The sequence below is a fragment of the Pan troglodytes genome, chromosome 7, assembly GCF_028858775.2.
Source record: "Pan troglodytes isolate AG18354 chromosome 7, NHGRI_mPanTro3-v2.0_pri, whole genome shotgun sequence".
Classification (NCBI taxonomy): Eukaryota; Metazoa; Chordata; class Mammalia; order Primates; family Hominidae; genus Pan; species Pan troglodytes.
In genome coordinates this window covers 93,990,590-94,012,613 of record NC_072405.2, presented here as the reverse complement: position 1 = coordinate 94,012,613, position 22,024 = coordinate 93,990,590, and the positions used below count along the sequence as shown (strand labels likewise).

General features: G+C 34.4%; 1 protein-coding gene across 3 annotated transcripts in view; it reads left to right on the top strand.

Moving 5' to 3' along the window:
• Window positions 1-20,559, top strand: part of CA1 (carbonic anhydrase 1) — a 50,015-nt gene extending 29,456 nt beyond the window's left edge. The window contains exons 2-9 of one of the 3 annotated variants that reach the window (XM_016958907.4): window positions 5,959-6,035; window positions 7,126-7,186; window positions 10,335-10,532; window positions 11,721-11,839; window positions 15,167-15,262; window positions 16,234-16,296; window positions 18,940-19,095; window positions 20,112-20,559. In XM_016958907.4, coding sequence (XP_016814396.2) covers window positions 7,150-7,186; window positions 10,335-10,532; window positions 11,721-11,839; window positions 15,167-15,262; window positions 16,234-16,296; window positions 18,940-19,095; window positions 20,112-20,228 — 786 coding nt within the window. In that variant the 5' untranslated portion in view covers window positions 5,959-6,035; window positions 7,126-7,149 and the 3' untranslated portion in view covers window positions 20,229-20,559. 3 annotated transcript variants of the gene reach the window in all.
• The last annotated feature ends 1,465 nt before the right edge of the window (window positions 20,560-22,024 follow it).

The window sequence follows — 22,024 nt, the reverse complement described above, 5'->3', positions numbered from 1 at the left end:
AAAAGACAGTCTAGAGACTAAAGGAACGTTGTAGATACTACTTCATCCTCGTTATATGTCTTTGTTTACTCTTTTAAGATCAGTAAAGAGGACCTCTATAATGTACTTTTTCTGTGAAACCTGCCCTTGAGTAATGAGTCGTTCTGCAAATCATTAATTCAAATAGTGCTCTTGCCACTTTTCTTTGATAGATCTACTAAGACAAAGATCAGATAAGAGTAAATTAAAATGACAATCTCCTGCAGGCAACAATTGGTATTGCCAGTACTAGAAGGCATTTAGTTATTGTACCTGTCTTTACTTAATCATGGCTCTGACTTGAGCATTTGATTTAAAAACTACTGCAGAGCAAGTCACCACCCTGTATTTAGCATACTGACTTAATAATAAAAAGGGTATCACAAAAAAAGAATGAAAAAAAAATTTATTCACTGGAGTTAGGTACTAGTAAAAGCATTAAAAATTCAAGAAATCTTATGGGGGAAATCTAATTTAGAAAAACAGTGAGTAGTTTTTGAAGTGGCTGTTGAAGTGAATATTAACTCAGTATTCTTCCCAAAGGAGAAAGCATGTCAAGAAAATAGCATTTAGGATTTTTTAAAATGTTTGTAAAAGTCTACAAATATGTTTTTAATATATTACCTGGAAATGTTTGTTAAAAACATAGATTCCCAGGTCTTGCATGCAGAGATTTTGATTCAGTAGTGTTATAATTATACATCACTTCAGTATAAATAACTTTTGTTCATATAATCCAATGCCTAATAGGAATGCTTGATAGTGTCCTAATCAGGACCTGCCCTCTTCAGAGGTGGCTACTTAGCTATTTGTAGTGAAATCAACACTTAAAGTTTTGTTATTTACTCTAAAAGATGTCAGAAAGAATTTTGTACAATTAGTGGTATCAAGAGTAGTAACTGAGAAGGAAAAATTGTCTGGACCCAGAAAATGTCTTGTATGAACAAGACACAGGAGTGGAGAAGCCCAGCACTCAAATGTCATTGATGGAGTATGTGAGGTCTAAGCCCCACTGAACTCAGCTGCCTGACCCAAAAGAGGTCTTGATGTCATTGATGTCTGTTTGGAGTGAACTTTTCATGCAAGGTGCTGGTTGGTGAGCCTCACTTGCGGCCAGCCCGCCTGAAATTACAGGGGAAGGCATATGACTATTTTCTGGCTGTTTATTTATAACACATGTACACTTGGGAAATTTGACTGTTGAAGACTTGCTTTCACTGAAATACACCTCTTGGTAATTAGATTGTGAGGGTGGAGTCATCTAACTCCCAGATACCTCTAACAAAGCTACCAATACTTACTGAAAGAGCTTATTTGTTGATCATCTAAACTGGCCAAGACCATTCACAAAAATAAAGGATTGGTTGAGACACACACATTGTATTTTAATATCACTTCAGGTGACGCTGAAGCAGGTGATTTACAAACCATACATTGGGAACCACTGGATTAAGAAAAGACATGTCATTACAAATGTATTTTAGAAATCTAATCTTTGATAAAAGGATTTAAGAGCTAAAAAAGCTGATTTCAGGAGTAAGAAGACATGCTTTTTTAACCTTAAAATGATTTTAGGTAGCTAGAACCCCCAAACAGATGAATGAAGGATGTTACTACAAGGTAATTAATAGAACTGACCTTCACCTCCCTTAATATTTACACTTGAGAACTTATCTCTTTTCATATTTACATATAGGATTTAGTTTAATCTACAGCAAACATGTATCTATGAAGCAAGTGTTTGAATTTCAGGCCACATGCAATATTTGAACTGTTTTGTTTTATATCATCATCTATTTGCCTGAGAGTTAAAATCAAACTCTTTTTTTTTGAGGCTTATGTTGATCATTTATATTTGTGCAGAATTTTATTATTTATTTATTTATTTTGAGACGGAGTTTCACTCTTGTTGCCCAGGCTGGCGTGCAGCAGTGCAGTCTCAGCTCACTGCAACCTCTGGCTCCCGGGTTCAAGCGATTCTCCTGCCTCAGCTTCCCGAGTAGCTAGGATTACAGGTGCCTACCATCACGCCTGGCTAATTTTTTGTATTTTAGTAGAGACAGGGTTTCATGATGTTGGCCAGGCTGGTCTCAAATTCCTGAACTCAGGTGATCCACCGGTCTCAGCTTCCCAAGGTGCTGGGATTACAGGCATGAGCCACCACGCCTGGCAGAATTTTATGCTTTATAAATCATTAATGCATGTTATTTTCTTTTTAGGTGAAAAATGTTACTTAATAGTGTCATTATCTGTTCTATAAGACTCATTAATTTCCCAAACAGTTATAGAAGATAAGATACAAATAGTATGTTCTCAATTTTAAAAATAAATATGGGGATAGTACTATTAACTTGCCCAAGTTATCCATTCATGCAGTAGAAGAGATTCCTAATTATTAGCATAAAAGTTCACTAGACATTCTCTGAATATCAGTGTGTCTTTCTAGCCAGTAATTTCAATAAGCATGACAGTCAGTGAGATACACTTAAAATTTAATATTTTCAAAAGCCTGAAATTGTAAGACATTGCGAATGTCTCTATGCTGTGTATTAAAATGATTACATATAAAGAGTTGACTTGGTTGTTAATAAAAAACACCCATTAGCAGATTTAACAACTGTGTTAAAAATAAAATGTTCCAAGACAGGAAATAAAAGGTTGAAACTTTTCTTTAGTTACAGCAATAAAAGCCATAAAAGTGATGGATTTTTGAAATTTATATGTCAAAAGTTCAAACTATATTTGAAGAGTTAGATTTTGACACTTACAAAGTGTCAAAAATTTGACACTTACAAAGATCAGTGTTCTCATTCTCCCAGTAATGACTGACAGACACAGACGGGTCACTTCATTCCTCCCATTAATAGAACTGAGAGGGGAAAGGCTTTTTCCTTAATCCAAAAACAAACATGAGTGTAGCAAAGCTCATTCACATGCCCAAATATCAATGTACCACACAACCTGAGTTCAGATCAGTGCACTTGGGTAAGCATAGTCCCTGATAACATTCTGCTCTTCTACATCTTTAAAAATATACAATAGTTTAAATTTAAAATGACCATTTAATTATTCTCTCTATAAGTGTCTATTGAGCACCACTGTTTTCCAGGCATATTATAGATGAGGAGAACATGGTGGTGAAAAAAATGATCAAGGTTTTATCATATCATAGAGATGCCATTTTAGAGATGGTTATAGACATTAAGCAAGTAAATTAATTTCACAATACAAGCAAGATGTGACAAATGCTATGAAAGAAATAAGACAGAATGATATAATGGAGTGACTGGGAAAAGGAGGACATGTGAATTTGGAGTTCAGGAAAGTCATTTCTAAGCAGGAGATATTTGAGGCTATACAAAGGTCTGCGTACAGAGCAATCCGGACAGCAGGACAGCAAGCACAAAGGTCCTAAAATGGGAACAAGCTCGGTATGGATGGAGACAAATACAAACACTGGAAGGAATAAAGTTACCAATACAGCTTTGTTACAGGTGATGAGAAAGCCCAACTGAGAGAAAATGATAGCTGTGAAATCCAGATAACCCATCCTGCCACTTCAGTTGATTAATCAGAATTTCTAGTTGTCTCAATGCAGAAATGTCCAGGCTAATATCACCATTTTCCATGACCCACTTCTCCACTGGAAATAAGATTTATGTTGCCACCCTAAATGATACCATTTCTAGAGGGGCAGGGAATTTAGGAGGCAATGTGAGAGTCAGGCCAAATTTAATAGTCAACAATGACATTATTTTCACAATATATATTTCCTCATTTTAGGGAAAATATGAGTCCCAGGAAAGCCACTTATTGTTGTGGAACTCTAAGCATTGTAGAACAGCTATGGCTTTTTGGAATTTGGTCCTGCCAAGGTGTGGATTTTTCCTTTCAGTGGCATTTAGCAGATCTCGTCCATAACTAGGCACGGATGGCACTCTTTTTCACTTTTTGTTCCTTTTATAGCAGAGAGTTATTTTCTAAGTACAAATTTAAATTTGAAACTCACCATAATTTATTTGCTTCCAGAAGAGTTCATGTTTTTGATTTTAAAATATTAAAATAAAAATTAGATGAAAAGTATCAAAGGAACTAGAAGAACAAAAGTTAAAATAAGAAATACTAAGGCTCTTAAATATAATTTAAAACTGATTTAAATAGATACTTAAAAACACTGAAGAAATGCTTTTTTGAAAAACATTTTAGGGTACTAAAAAATATTTAGTACCCTAAATTTAGTACCATTTAATTTAGAAATTAATTGGTGTTAATAAATAAATGTAATAATCTAATATACATAATATATATGTATAAATTCAAATTATATTATATATTATATACTGTATATAATATATAATTATATTATATACTGTATATAATATATAATTATATTATATACTGTATATAATATATAATTATATTATATACTGTATATAATATATAATTATATTATATACTGTATATAATATATAATTATATTATATACTGTATATAATATATAATTATATTATATACTGTATATAATATATAATTATATTATATACTGTATATAATATATAATTATATTATATACTGTATATAATATATAATTATATTATATACTGTATATAATATATAATTATATTATATATAAATTTAAATTTTATATATATAAAATTTAAAAGTATATATATATATATATACTTTTAGTTTAGAAGAGCAGAGTCTGTGTAGATTAAACTCCTTCTTGGTAGGCAAAAGTAACCCAAAGATCATCCTGGAAAAGTATACTGGGAGGAAGCTGTTGGTGAAAGTGAAGTGAATACAAAACTAAACATCTTGAATTTGGCATAGATTCAGCTGAGAGAAGCAAAATTTGTAAGCAGAAAAAGAAGGATAAAGGTAAATGGGAAGGGTGTTTGGACTTATAAAGGCTCATTAAACTTTATATCCTTTCTCTATATAATTTTCTGCCAGTACAATAACACACCCTGGGTACATAATAAAATAAAAGGTGATAATAGTTAGGGTCCAGTGTCATTCTGTGCCTAAAACTTTAAATAAATTACCATTCCATATGGATGTTAAAGCATTCATGTGACAAATCATCACATAATCGTGTAATGAAAGGGGGTTGCTGTTTTTCAAATTTGTCGATTAATAGAGTAGTTCAAGCTAAAGTTGCTTTTTACAAAGTATACAATATTAGGAGGCAAATTACCTGGCAGGGGGTAGCCTGCTCCTGTCACTCCATGAGCTTCTGGAGTGAAGTAAGCCCAAGGATGAAGCCTGACTCTTGGTCATCTTGAGCCAAACCAAGCTACATCACCTAATCCAATCCTCCAGAAAATAGAATCAACTGGAGGTCAGTGGACAATTGTTGACGGTGGAAGGCTAAGCAAATGTATTAGCTTTGGAATTACACAGATCTAGGTTTAAACCCTAGGCTTATGGGATATAAGCAGCCACTTGCAAGTTTTGTAACTCTGAGGAGGTGTCTTCACCTCTGTAAGCCTCAATATTTTTTTAATGTAAAACACAATTTTTTTCTTTTTCCAGAAACAGAGTATCACTATGTGGCCCAAGCTGGTCTGGACCTCCTAGGTGCAAGAGATCCTCCCACCTCAGCCTAAAACACAGATTTTAATGCCCAATTTTGTTATAATAAGAATTAAATAAGTTAATGTACGTAAAGTTTTTAGCACAGCAGTTGATCCCTATTGGGCCTTCAATAAACAGTACTTTGGAAAAAAAAAAAAAGAATTCTCTTTTAAACAATATCTTCTTATGCTTACTAAAGCCATAGAATGGGAGCTTGGGCCTCTTCCCACTCTGTGGATGTTCATGACCACAGCCCACTCTGCATATGAGACAATGAACCATCACTAACTGCAAAGGAGCAAACAACGTGTCTCCAGTCAGCCTTAGTGAAAATTGCTCCTGATCCCTCTCTTCTTTCAGGGGTTGCAGCAGCTCAGACAATCCTTACCATGTGAAAGGAGGAATGACTGTCATGGCATGAAAAAAGCATCACTATGGTAGCTTATTTTTCCGGTTTTCTTTTCTTTGAACATGTTTAGAGCTTTGAACATGTAGAACTGGCCAGAGTCTGGCACATCCTAATCAGTTTTCTTTGCCATCCTGAAAAGTCCTGTGTACCTTCTCATCATTCAGTTGGCATCAGTTCTCATCTTGGTCCAGGCTTAACTTGCACTTAAAGAGTATTGTGAGCATAGGAGGGGAATTAGTGTGGCATTTGGTGGAGGTATAGTGAAGAAGGGAACTGGATTAGGAGGCCGAAGTCTCGGCTTCTTGGCTTGTTGCCAGTTGTGGCAAAGTACCCCAACATCTCTCAATTACAAATGCTAATTCTTACTATATAGCATTTGTATGTATGTGTGATGGTGAAATAAAATAATAAGAAAGGGGTTTATAAATTATATAGAGCTATTAAAAAATAAGACCTTTATTCTTGTAGACCTATTTGATGTATAAAATAAATATTGTGTTATATTTAACTTTAATATTAATAAAATCTTCTCCATTTATGAATTCCAATATTGCTCCAAAATGGACTTTATTCTTACCCTGTATATCTATAAAATGTATCATTATAAATAACATATATTACAAATGATTAGTAATTTAATTATCTGATTTTAAATTAACATTAAGATACTAGTTCAGATCAGCCTGTAAACACACAAATTATTCTCCTGATAAATTACTTTTGCCTATATTGCTTAGGTAACTAACAAAGGTAGAGTTGGAAATCTTGAGTGTACAAAGTATTTTTCATTTAGAAAATCTAAAGAATTACATATTATAATATTAAGCCATATCTTCTACTAACATGAGTGAAACAGGACTTGGCTTTATAAAATCTAGGATCTGATAATTCTCTTTTACAATATAAGAAAATTAAGCAATTTAAACTAACATAGCCCTTGTAGAATTTTTTACAACACCTTTTTTTTAGATATGTGTACTTCCTGATAAGCAGAGATGATGAAATAATGGCCTATTAAAAGCAAATAAGTTTCTATAAAAACGCCCAAGCAGGGATTTAAGGCATCTCCTGCATGCACAGTTGCAGTTAGTTATTCCAGATATTATTTTTGTTTTCAGAAAAAGAAAACTCGGTAGAAGATAATGGCAAGTCCAGACTGGGGATATGATGACAAAAATGGTAAGAGTTCTCCTGTTTATATAGATCAAAATGATAACTTGTTCCCATTTCCAACAGAAAAGATATTAAGCATTTAAAATAATTGTACAGCTATAGGTTAATTGTTGAACTGTCTGCTTTAAATAATTATACTATCTTTGCATGTATTCTTAGCATTGTCTTTTGGGGCATGGCTGACTACAAAATATGTTTGATATATATATACAGGCATACCTCAGAGATACTGAAGGTTCAGTTTCGGACGCCTATCATTAAGCAAATATCACAAGAAAGCAAGTCACATAAAATTTGGAGTTTTCCAGGGCATTTACAAGTTATGTTTACACTATGCTGTTGTCTATTAAGTGTGCAATAGCATGTTTAAAAAATCTACATACCTTAATTAAAAATACTTTATTGCTAAAGTATGCTAGTGATCACCTGAGCCTTCAGAAGTATTAATTTTTTTTTCTTTGACACAGAGTCTCACTCTGTCGCCCAGGCTAGAGTGCAATGGCATGATCTAGGCTCACTGCAATCTCTGCCTCCCAGGTTCAAGTGATTCTCCTGCCTCAGCCTCCCGAGTAGCTGGGACTACAGGTGCCCACCACCACCCCTAGCTAATTTTTTTGTATTTTTAGTAGAGATGGGGTTCCACCGTGTTAGCCAGGATGGTCTCGATCTCCTGACCTCATGATCTGCCCTCCTTGGCCTCCCAACGTGCTGGGATTACAGGCATGAGCCACTGCGCCCAGCCAAGTATTAATCTTTTTGATGGTGGAGGGTCTTGCCTCAGTGTGGATGACTGCTGACTGATCAGGATAGTGGTTGCTGAAGGTTGGAAAGGCTCAAAGTTATCCATGACTTTGGAATTAACTTCTTTCAAACTCCTGTTAATGTTGATAACTTGACCTTCTCCCATGAATTACAAATGTTCATGCAGAATGGTGAATCCTTTCCAGACATCTTCCATTTCCTTTACTCAGATCCATCATAAAAAAAATTATTATCTATGGGAACTACAGCCTTACAAAGTGTATTCTTAAATAAGATTTGAAAGTTGAAATTACTCCTTGATCCATAGACTGCAGAATAGATGCTGTGTTAGCAGGCATGAGCATAACATCAATCTCCTTGTACATCTCCATCAGAGCTCCTGGGTGACCAGGTGCATTGTCAATGAGCAGTGATATTTTGAAAGGAATCTTCTTTTACTGAGGAGTAGAGCTCAACAGTGGGCTTGAAAATAGTCAGTAAACTAGGCTGTAAATAGATGTGCTGTCGTTCAGGCTTTGTTGTTCCTTTTATAGAGCACAGGCAGAGTAGATTGAGTATAATTCTTAAGGGTCCTAGGATTTTCAGAATGTTAAATGAGTGTTGGCTTCAACTTAAAGTCAACAGTTGCATTTGACCCTAACAAAAGAGTCAGGCTGTTTTTAAAACTTTGAAACCATGCATTGACTTCTCCTCTCTAGCTATGAAAGTCCTAGATGCTATCTTCTTCCAAAAGAAGGCTGTTTTGTCTGCTCTGAAAATCTGTTGTTTAGTGTAGTCACCTTCATTGGTTATCTTAGCTAGATCTTCTGTATAACTGTCTGCGGCTTCTGTATCAGCACTTGCCACATCACCTCACACTTTCATGTTATGGAGATGGCATCTTTCTTTAAATCTCATAAACCAACCTCCACTAGCTTCTAACTTTTCTTCTGCAGCTTCTTTGCCTTTCTCAGCCTTCACAGAATTAAAGAGAGCTATAGCCTTGCTCTCATTAGGATTTGGCTTAAGGGAATGTGGTTGTTGGTTTGATCTTCTATCCAGACTACGCAAACTTTCTCCATATCAGCAATAATGCTGCTTTGCTTTCTTATCATTTGTGTGTGCACTGCTGTAGCACCTTTAATTTTCTCCAAGAACTTTTCTTTTGCATTCACGGCTTGGCTAACTGGCACAAGAGGTCTAGTTTTTGGCCTGTCTCAACTTTTGACATGCCTTCTTCACTGAGCTTAATCATTTCTAGCTTTTGATTTAAAGTGAGAAACATGTGACTCTTCCTCTCACTGGAGTACTTACAGGTCATTGTAGGGTTATTAAACAGATTAATTTCAATATTCTTGTCTCAGGGAATAGGGAGACTTACAGAGAGGGAGATAGATGGGGAATAGCCAGTCAGTAAAGTAGTTAAAACACACAAAACATTTACAGATTAAGTTCATCATCTTACTTGGACATGGTTTATGGTGCCACAACACTATTATAATAGTAACATCAAAGATCTCCATGATAGATATATGAACAATTAAAAAGTTTAAAATATTGTGAGAATTACCAAAATGTGACACAGAGACGTGAAATAAACACATGCTGTTGAAAATATGCCCCTAATAAGCTTGCTTGATGCAAGGTTGCTACAAATCTTCAGTTTGTAAAAAATGCAATATCTGCAAAGAACAATAAAGTGAAGTGCAATAAAATGAGTTAAGCTTGTATTAGAAATCTATTGCTAATAATAAAATATGTATGGTCTGATTCTATAGACTATGAGTATAGATCTATATTAGTAGTATTGACAAATACACTATTTTATAGTACAATATAGAAAAGGGGCCGGGTGCAGTGGCTCATGCTTGTAATCCCAGCACTTTGGGTAACCGAGGCAGGTGGATCACTTGAAGTCAGAAGTTCGAGACAAGCCTGGACAACATGATGAAACCCCATCTCTACTAAAAATACAAAAAAATTGGCCAGGCATGGTGGCATGCTCCTGTAATCCCAGCTACTTGGGAAGCTCAGGCATGAGTATCGCTTGAGCTTGGGAGGCAGAGGTTGCAGTGAGCCGAGAGCGCATCACTGCACTCCAGCCTGGGTGACAGAGCAAGACTCTGTCAAAAAAAAAAAAAAGAAAGAGAGAGAGAGAAAGAAAGAAGGAAAGAAAGAAAGAAGGAAAGAAAGAAAGAAGGAAAGAAAGAAAGAAAGAAAGAAAGAAAGAAAGAAAGAAAGAAAGAAAGAAAAGGGACATTTTCAAACACAGAATTTCTATTAATCTTAAGAGAATATCATTTAATACACTTAAATAAACCCTAATCTAATAAGCAAACAGGTAACTATACTCCTAAAACTTGGAATCAAGCATTTGATAAGGCATTGATTTTACACGTGTTTGTCCTGGTAGGTCCTGAACAATGGAGCAAGCTGTATCCCATTGCCAATGGAAATAACCAGTCCCCTGTTGATATTAAAACCAGTGAAACCAAACATGACACCTCTCTGAAACCTATTAGTGTCTCCTACAACCCAGCCACAGCCAAAGAAATTATCAATGTGGGACATTCCTTCCATGTAAATTTTGAGGACAACGATAACCGATCAGGTGAGCTGAAAGACCCTTCTGATATTTTTTTCTTACAGTCTACTGGGAAAATTTAAAAAATAGTGCTCGAGAAATATGACACCCATTCTAAGTCTTTTGTGCTTGTGTGCAGCATTGCTGTAATCTAGTGAGGCATCTTGGACTTCTGGAAAACGTCCAGGTGGTAAAGACAATTTTTTGAACTCCCAGCTCTCTATTTTCAGTCTTGCTTCTCAAAGTCACCATCACGTCTCTTCTCGTCATTCCAGTATCTGTATGCTCACTTCACTGTCTCTGAATAAACAGCATTTATCCACAAAGGTCTAGTGAACCAGTCATTACAAATATAACAACTAAAAAGAAAAATATTTTCTAATTAGGATGAGTATGAATGAGCACAGTAGAAAAGAAAAACAAAGCAGTGACTGAATTATCCTTATACTCCAGAATCTAGAACAAATTTTGCTACGGAGTTAGCTTTTCATGAAGGTTTATTGAATATTTTATTAAATGACAATTCCATAAAACAGTTCTACTGATTTAAAATGCTAAATTTGTTTATGAGTTTCTGAGGCCTAAATTTTAGGCACCTTGGGACTATGTCCATTATTAATATTAGATTAGGTCTGGTATTATATGCATTTAACTAATATTATCATTGGATAGGCTCTCCAAACAAAGTTTTATAAGTGCCCCACTGCCCCACTGGTACTCTCTCTTGGTCCCTGGCCAGGGATTCTCAACAAAGCTGTCAAGATATACTGTTGTGTCTTCATCAGTTACACAGTAGGTGATGAATGGTTCATTACTCAAAATAAACTACTAAAGATTTTTGATGCATACTGTCTTTGTTGAAAGAATGAAGGAATAAGCTTGCAAATTAAAGGAGATTCAAGGACAGCCCTGTAATGATATAATTCACTCACATTGCAATATGCTTTCTAGGAGTTAGAAATAGGTAAAATTGTAGCTCGTGTGGCTGGGAAATGTGTATAATTCATGGAATATCTCATCAATGCCACAGTCAGGGGTGCACCATACTTATGACTGTCATCCTCGTGGATGTGGGGGAAAACAAGATGAAAGTTTAGGCACTAATGTTTGTTTTCACTTCTACTCAACACAATTTAGTGTTGGTTTATATTAAATGCAAAGATAAGCTAGAGTTTGTGTAGCATCGGGCTAACAATCGGTTCCCTTTTCTTCCAGTGCTGAAAGGTGGTCCTTTCTCTGACAGCTACAGGCTCTTTCAGTTCCATTTTCACTGGGGCAGTACAAATGAGCATGGTTCAGAACATACAGTGGATGGAGTCAAATATTCTGCCGAGGTAATGTAATTTAGTAAGTGAGAGATAATTACCCTGAGAGTACTCCCAGAAGCAGCTTCTCCCTTCTCTTCTAAGACAACATCATAATGACTCCAAAGGAATGGGTATTCCAGTAAGGAACTCCCAGTTTCCATTAAAATCAAGCACAGACACATAATGTTTGGCAAGAGAGGGAAATTTTCATGTGGAAAGAGGCAGCTAAACTCCTGAGCCCAAGATTCACCTTTCCCTGAGAATGCCTCAAAAACTGTTACCTTGATATCAAAGCCAGCTTCAAAGGATGACACTGCTCCTCCTTTAAAGCTGTAACCCCAAATGGAACACACCATCATTTCCTCTTTATTTAAATGTTCAAGTTTGGATACACCAGCAGTATCGTTGTGGCCAAGCCAGGACAATTCAATGAGACTCTACTAAGAGCTCAAATTTAACCATAGCAATGGTCACAGAACAGCATACACCTAGATGAGGGTCTAACCTTCCCTGGCTCTTAACCTGCTCTCACATGGAAGTTTGCGACTTATTTCAGGACATTATTATCTGTATATCCAAAGAAAAATGGAGACATGTACACCAAACTGTCAACAGAGGGTCTGAGAGATTAAAATGTGAGAAATTTTGCTCTTTACTTTAGGTGTATGAATTATATAATACATGTGTACCCATATATGCAGGTTGACTTTTTAATTTTACTTTCATCAAATGAATTCTACAATATATATAATTTTGCAACCTGCTTTTTTTCTATTTACCCATTTATCATGACAATTTTTAAAAATCAGAAGATTGAATTCCACCTTTTTTACTGTCTGCATAGTATTTCATTTGGGTGAACGCATCAGAATTTATTTAACTGCCTTCTATTGATGAACAATCACAACATATGATTTTTGTTATATTGGTTTCTTTTGCTTTTATTAAAAAATGCTTCAGTGAATATATCTATACATATATCTTGTGCACTAGTGAAAGTAATTATGTAGGATAGATTTTTCCAGGGCAGACTGCTACGTTACAAAGTATATGTATCTTCTATTCTGATAGAATATCAGCGGATTGTATACGAATAAAACTTGCTTTACCTTGTGTTGTAAAGCACGACTAACACCTTTCAATGCTGCAGAAATCTGTTAATTGGGTTTTCCCCTCCGTAAAATTGAAGGTAGATTAAAATTAAATGGACTAAGAGCCTAAATTAGTATTATCTTTTTGGAAGGATAGTTGGTAGTATCCAAGAAAACTAAATTAGTGACTCTCTCATCTAAATTGAGAAAAATCAATATAATCCATGCTAGATATGAGAGACACTTAGCCACAAAGTTTGGCATATGATTAAATTTAGTTCAATAAACCTTCTTGAGATACCTATAAGACAATAGGTTTGAGAGGCAGTGCAGCCTGTTGCTTAAGAATGCAAGTACCCAGCTGACTGCCAGAGTTTGAATCAAAGCTCGATCACTTACTAGCTGTACAACTTCAAACAAATCACTCTACGCTCCAATATTCCTATATAGAGAATCTAGATAATATAGCATTAGTATCTATCTTAATAATTGTTGACAGCATGAAAAGAGTCAACCCATACAGAGCACACTTAGACCAGCACCTTTCATGTTGCATGTGCTGAATAATGTTACTTAACATTTCCGTAGAGACACAAGCAAACATTTTTCAAGCAGGGAAGTATAGGCATAAATTGTTGTGATTAAATAAATATAGCAGTAAATGGCAGTATGACTATTCACAAAGAAGCATAGGAATACAGATGTAAGAATAATTAATTACAAGTAGGGACAGAATCTACACTGGCATGGTCAGAGGAAATTGCAATAAGTGATCCCTCTTAATATACTGTCTTAATTATTCTTTTTTCATTCAACAAATATTCATTGAACACCTACAATATGCCAGATACTGTCTTCATTTATTTTTTGTCGTTATTTATTTATTTATTTTTGAGAAAGAGTCTTGCTCTGTTGCCCAGGCTGGAGTCCAGAGGCGCGATCTCGGCTTACTGCAACCTCCTCCTCTCAGGTTCAAGTGATTCTCCTGCCCTGGCCTCCTGAGTAGCTGGGATTACAGGCATGTGCCACCACACCCGGCTAATTTTGTATTTTTAGTAGAGATGGAGTTTTACCACGTTGGTGAGGCTGATCTCGAACTCCTGACCTCGTGATCCGCCCACCTCGGCCTCCCAAAGTGCTGGAATTACAGGCGTGAGATACTGTTTTTAAAAAGTACTTGCTATCAGAACTTGCATTTGATAGGGAAAATAAAAATTTCAGGGGAAGGAAGGCAGGAAAGAAGGGAGGGAGGGAGGAAGGAAGGGAGGGATGGAGGAAGGGAGGGAGGGATGGAGGAAGGGAGGGAGGAGAATAGGAAGAAGAGAGATTAAATAAGTGATATGGATGAACTGTTTTGATTTGTGGTGGTTACTTTATATTGGATGATCAGGAAAGAATTATTTAAGGAGGGGCATTTGAGTTCAACCCTAATTCAAGACAAAAGTCTGCCATTTGAAGATCAAGGGGAAGGAAATTCCAGAGAAAATTAGAAGCTAATGCAAAGGCTCAAAGTTGTGAACATGTGACGAAGTATAATCTGTAAGATGTGAATGTTGATAGGTGGGGAAATGAGAAATGAATGATAATTGTTGTACTTATTGATTGAGCACTTAAAAACCTTATCCTAAGAAGGTAAAATTAAGCAGGTTTGGCAAGAAGGAAATCTAGAGTTCTATTTTGGCCGGATTAAGTCTGAAACATCTATTAGACATCCATGTAGAGATATCAAGAATATATCAAGAATACATATATACATACTTGGATGTACAAATCTAGAGTTTGCAGAGACATTAAGCTGGAGATATTTATTTGAGAGGTGTTTGGAAAGGGCACAAATGTGCCTGAAAGAATCTGTTCTTGGCCAAGACTCCCAGGTACTCCAGGAACCCTTTCTCATAAATTTACTATGAAGTACCTCATGTGAGAGAAAATTACTTCAATTATTTTCCCAAAAACTAGTTAGTCATATTTCCTGATCTTTTCATAACAAAGAGAGATACATTTAAAGAGTAATATTAAATAACAATATCGTAGGAAAGGACATTTTGCTTACTGGTTCCAGGTTTTGTAATCTCTACCTGGCACACAGATAACCCTTCCTACGAATGAGAATGTAACTCTTCTAATCCACTGGATAAAGGTTCACATAAGTTTTATGTATCTAAGCCAAGATACATCATCATATGGTAACAAGTTAACTTATAACTTATCTTTTTTCATCACACTGGTATAAATAATTAATTAACCATAGTATCATTTTTAGCTTCACATAGCTCACTGGAATTCTGCAAAGTACTCCAACCTCGCTGAAGCTGCCTCAAAGGCTGATGGTTTGGCAGTTATTGGTGTTTTGATGAAGGTGAGTTACAGATAATTACACAGCTCTGCTTCCACTGTCTTACCAATTAGACCTCAAAATAGAAGGAAATAAGGCAACATATATTTTAGAATTTCTTATTTTAAAGTTTCCATTTAATCGATGACTACAGGTGAACAAATAGTTCCCTAGTATTTTATTGCTTGGGTTTATCTCTGCTTTTCCCTCTTAAAGAGAGAAATGAGTTTCAGGTGGAGGTGAGATAGAAATGTGTTCATAGGGAAAAAGGAATTTCTATTTTCCAGCTCTTCCAAATTCCCTTTCCTCTAAACTTCCTACATCATAGATTCTGAAATTTATTAACTTAATATCTCATCAGGAAAGAAATATTATTAAATATTAATAAGGAAACCTGAAATCATAGATTCAGAAATTTATCAATTTAATATCTCATTAGGAAAGAAATAGTAAGAGAATTTTTTCTTACAAAGAACATTCAATTGATTTTTTAAATGGGAGATGTTGCTCAAATCCTCTATAGAAGAATCCCTGAAAAGTTCTACGAAAAAGTTATTATTAAATTGGGTATGCCCGGGTAACCAAGTAACTCTTGAAATTATAGCACTTCTACTTAACCTTTACTGAGCACTTACAATATGCCAAATACTGTAGTAATGAAAACAAATATAACAGACCAAAATAAGAGATTTGTTTTTGTGTCAGTTTTGATAAATTACTAGATTTTGCCCTGTATAACTTTGAACATATTGCCAATAATTAAGTTTAAATCAAGCTTTTTGTTTGCTACTTTATCTGTAGGTACATATTATAAACAATTTATAGAGTACAAAGACCCTCAAAGACATACAGCTTGAAAAATTTCCCCTTCTAAAGCAGAGAGAAAATACCTTACCTCTTGTCAGTTGTTAATTGAAAAAAAATTCAAAATTTAGCTAAGCAGTGTTCGATTGATAATAATCTTTATCTCATACTTTATTTTCTTAAATCTCCAGGTTGGTGAGGCCAACCCAAAGCTGCAGAAAGTACTTGATGCCCTCCAAGCAATTAAAACCAAGGTAAACACACTAAATAAGTAGTTTAAATCAGAGAACAAGAATTTACAGATCTATGGAAATCATTTAAGGAAGTATTAAAACTGGGGAGTAGGAAGGCCATAGTAAAAGCTACCAACTGAAAATCAAGGTGCTACTTCAATACTGCCTACCTCTGAGAAAGTATCTAATGCAGGGAATTGTTTTGGTTTTCTGTTTTTCATAGTTATGGTTTATTTATTTCAGCAGAATATGGCCTGTAGAAAACCAGATTACACAGCCATTTAAATTTGCTTGAAAAACTATATCTAACAAAATTGTGATTTTCCATTTGATAAATAAAGATATCTCTAGTTTTTTAGCAGTAGAAAAATTCAGAAGTAAAGGGCATTCTTTTGAGATATGGTTGATATACAATCTTTGATAACCATAACTCTTGCCAACTCAAAAAAATATTGATTTTTTGATATACACAAACTTAGCTTTATTGTTTTAAAGGTAAGCAGTTAAACCATAAATCAGAAATTTGTCATGTTTTGCAGCATGGAGAACTGTCATATATTTGTGTAAAATAAATCTGATTTATGCTGATTCCAGAAAAGATTAAACTTAAATGATTGTCTTACAAAGTATAAATGACAGAAGATAAAAAATAAGCCCTCAACTCAAGAGTTATCAAAAAAAATATGAAAAGAAAATATAAGGAAATAATTAGTGAAGATAAAAGCAGAAAAGAATAAAATAAGAAAGAAAAATGATGGCCGGGTGTGGTGGCTCATGCCTGTAATCACTGCACTTTGGGAGGCCGAGGCAGGTAGATTGCTTGAGGTCAGGAGTTCAAGACCAGCCTGGCCAACATAGTGAAATCCCATCTCTACTAAAAATACAAAAAATTAGCTGGGCGTGGTGGCACACACATGTAGTCCTAGCTAATCAGGAGATTGAGCCAGGAGAATCGCTTGAACCCAGGAGGTGGAGGTTGCAGTGAGCTGAGATTGTGCCACTGCACTCCAGCCTGGGTAACAGAGTGAGACTCCATCTTAAATAAATAAATAAATAAATTTTGAAAAGAAAAATGATGGCTAAGTAAGGGGTAAAATTTTATCAATAAATTGAAAAGTTGATTCTTTGGAAGAACAACAAAAAAGTCAGACTTTGGGGAAGCTGGATAAAGAGAAAAAAAGCCGTACATATAAAACATTATTAGAAATAAATAGGTTGTGACTAAAGACATAGAAGAAAATTTTAAGAGACAAAATTTTTTATAACATTATGCCAGTAAATTTGAAAATTTAGATAAAATGGATAATTTTCTAAGAAAATGGGAAGTAAGGGAATTGACTCAAAAGGAGTTAGAATACCTAAATAGACTGAGAACCTAAAAGTAAATTTAAACAATAGTCAAAATGTATCTATTAAACAAAAAGACTAGGCCCAGACCACTTCATGGAAAAGGGTTACTCAACTTTTAAGAAACAATCATGCCAGTGTTAACTAAAGTGCCCAGATGAAGGAACAGACAGAAAACTTCCCATCAATTTAATGGAATCTGATACCAAAACCGGGTATTAAAACTACAAAACAGACAAACAAAACAAAAAACATAGGATAAACTTTCTTAGGAATATAGCTAAAGGAAATCCTAAAATTTATTATAACAAATCAAATTCAACAGTGTTTTAAAAGAGTAGTTTCTGAACTAGTAGAGTTTATCCCAAAAATACAAGAATGACTCAATATTAGAAAATCTTAAATTCATTCATTATATTAACTAGTTAAAGATGAAGAAAACCTCATGATCAACTTGTTAAATGCTTAAAATCATTTGATAAAAGTTAATGCCCTTTCTTTAGGATGAAACAAAATGAAAGAAAACTGTCTGAAAACTTATTGAATTTGATAAAGAATTTACCTAGAAACTTGTATCAACATTTAACTTCATAGTGAAACACTTGAAGCATTTTCATTTCAATCAGGGACAAGACAAAAGTGCCACTGTGATCATCACAATTGAAAATTATAATAAGGGTCCTAGTCAGTGCAACAAAATAATGAAAGAGTACATATTATGATAGATATTGAAAGAGCAAAAACAAAACTATCATTATGTGCAGTTGATATCATCACTAACATCCACCTGAAAACTCCAGAAGAATCATCTAAAATACAGAATGCATAAAAGATTAGCATACAAATATCAGTATATTTCCTACACACCAGTAATAATCAGAAAAGACGATAGGAATAAATAGAATAAAACTAAAACAACCAATATGCATGTCAATAAAGATTTTTGCCATTGAAATAGAATCTGGCATCATTCCTAGAGAAAAAATAAAAGCTTTATACTAGAAATTAAATATGTTTTAAAGATATAGATTGTAAAAAAGATTTTTGAATCTTTGCTTATCTGCAACCAAATGAAGAAGGAAGACGTCTTGGTCAAAAACTTACATATAACACATTTTTCATCTTTTTTTTTTCTGTTGATATTATTGTTTATATCCACAAACACACCAGTCATGAAATACTAAATAGTAGAAAAATCAATGACTCTTAGCTAAAATCTCTAAATAATGTATAACAAGATAATATAGCATATATATGTCACATATATTCATATAAGTATTTTATGTCATGCTGTAATGATGTATTCTTTTCTTCCAGGGCAAACGAGCCCCATTCACAAATTTTGACCCCTCTACTCTCCTTCCTTCATCCCTGGATTTCTGGACCTACCCTGGCTCTCTGACTCATCCTCCTCTTTATGAGAGTGTAACTTGGATCATCTGTAAGGAGAGCATCAGTGTCAGCTCAGAGCAGGTAGAGTTGTGAGTGAATGGGAACTGGGAATGCGTAGCAGGAATATTACTTTAATTGACAGTATCAGTGAGAGAGATTATTATTTCAGTCAGCTTTGTGAGAAGTTCATTTTTCCTCCCAACTTAAAAATATTAATTTGGGGACATAGGTTTATTAAACTATCCAAAAATGCATTATAATACTTTTTTTTTGCCTTTATGCAGAAAAAAAAAAATGACTCCCGCCACTCTTTCCTCCTTAATAAGGAAAAGTCCAAGCTTGTTAAATATCTTATTAAGCATTTCAGAAATAAAGGAAAAACTGTGACTGGACATTTCAACAAGACTTTGGGGAACTGTGGCTCCCAGCTGGCATACCTTGATAGTTGGCAAAATATTTTTGTTCCTTTTGTGGAGCTTAAACTTTTAAATATTCAACAAAATATCTCATTAACTGTTGTTAATAATGGTGATTATAGTAAGTATCATTCATTGCTCTACCACGTTTATTACGTGCCTTACATATGTTTTATTAGCCAATTCTCATAACAAACCTACAGGACAAGCATTGTAGCCTGTTGCTAACTGACATTTATTGAGCACATGCTATGTATCAAGTATCATTCTAAGGACTTTGCATGTATTAACCCATTTAATCTTCACAACAACACAGTGAAGTAAGTACTATATGGAAACTAAGGTACTAAGTTAATAAGTCGCTCGCCCAACGTACCCCAGCTGAAATTAAAAAGTTGATACTTTAACCCAGTCATCAATAATTAAATCAATAATTAAAGCAAATAATTAAATTTGCTGTATTTAATTGATTTAATTAAATAATTAAATCAATAATTAAAGCAAAATGCCTGGTTCAAAGGAATGAATGTAAAGGATTTGGGGCTTTCTCTCCTCCTATTAGTGATATTACTGCAATTTCTAACTCAGTTTTCTAAATATCAGTGCGTTAGTAATCCTGTAAATAAAACGCTTTATGTAACTTTAAAAACTTTTTATTTTTAAAATATTTTATCCTTCTAGCTGGCACAATTCCGCAGCCTTCTATCAAATGTTGAAGGTGATAACGCTGTCCCCATGCAGCACAACAACCGCCCAACCCAACCTCTGAAGGGCAGAACAGTGAGAGCTTCATTTTGATGAGTCTGAGAAGAAACTTGTCCTTCCTCAAGAACACAGCCCTGCTTCTGACATAATCCAGTAGAATAATAATTTTTAAGAAATAAATTTATTTCAATATTAGCAAGACAGCATGCCTTCAAATCAATCTGTAAAACTAAGAAACTTAAATTTTAGTTCTTACTGCTTAATTCAAATAATAATTAGTAAGCTAGCAAATAGTAATCTGTAAGCATAAGCTTATGCTTAAATTCAAGTTTAGTTTGAGGAATTCTTTAAAATTACAACTAAGTGATTTGTATGTCTATTTTTTTCAGTTTATTTGAACCAACAAAATAATTTTATCTCTTTCTTTCTGTTGTGCATTCAGTTTCTAAAACCATTAAGTTTCTACTCCATTTACATTCAAAAATCTTAAATACTTTACTTGCAAGAGTATTTTGCTTCAAATACAACAACCTAAGAGCAGCTGGAGATGAAATATTGGGAAATTCATTTGCTTACTCCTGAAGACAAAAATATAGCTGAGATGACCACTGGATTTAATATCATTATGCTGGCCCAACATTGCTACCATTTGTGTTGTCTGTGATCAAAATGATTATCTTTTATATAGGAAGATGATGCTTCTGGATATTGCTTTCACTTCTTCTCCCCACGTTAGCAAGGACAATGCTTCTCTGCCATTATTACAACTAGTTAGTTTGCATGGAGAATCTTTACTTTAAAATTGGAAGAAAAGTCACAAGTGAATGGTTTATAACAATGCTAAAGAAGTCATTCTTGCTTAGAATCATATAGAAACATCATGCAATCTTTTAGTCAGATGTGCGCTTCACCTTATGCTATTTTTATCTTTAATTGACACACAATAATTGTACATGTTTATGGAGTACAGTGTGGTGTTTTTTGTTTGTTTGTTTGTTTTTTGAGACAAGGTCTCACTCTGCCAGTCAGGGTGGAGTGCGATGGTGTGATCATAGCTCACTGCAGCCTCAAACCCCTCGGCTCAAGGTATCCTCCCACCTCAGCCTCTTGAGTAACTGGGACTATAGATGCATGTCACCATGCCAGCCTAATTTTTAAATTTTTTTTTGTAGAGACATGGTCTCTCTATGTTGCCCAGGCTAGCAGTGTGATATTTTGATTCATGTATACACTGTGTAATGATCAAATCAGGGTAATTAGCATATCCATTACCTTAAACATTTATCATTTCTTTGTGTTGAGAATATTCAAAATCCTTTCCTCTAGCTATTTAAAAATATACAATAAATTATTGTTCATTATAGTCACCCTATTATGCTGTAAAACACTAGAACTTATTCCTCCTATTTTGCCGAAGCCATATCTACATCCAGAATTCTATGAATCCTGTGTCCAGTGTTTAATCTTGTGATTTACTTTAGTTATCTCATTTGAAGTAGTAAAGACCAAGCCTAATTGTTCATTTCTGTAAGTTTTAGTAAAATTACTTAAAAAACATTAAGCAGATTCTTCACTGCTCTAATAAGCCTTTCTGCAAAGGCTGTGTTTATTTTACACCTAAAAACCATACTAAGAGACTTGAAATATTTGACTTGGGTCCTAGAATTTAGGTGAATCCTCTTTATTAAAATGTAATTTGTTTTTATTTTATTTTTAATCAAAATTAATTTGTTTTTCTACACAAAGTTGGGAAATTTAGAATTTATTAATTGAAAAAATAAATACAAATATAATGGAGTCGAGTAACACATTAGCTCTGCCCCCATGTGTAATCTCTAAATATAAAATACTTTATTTGCAAAGGAATCCAACTGTGTATGATACTCTAT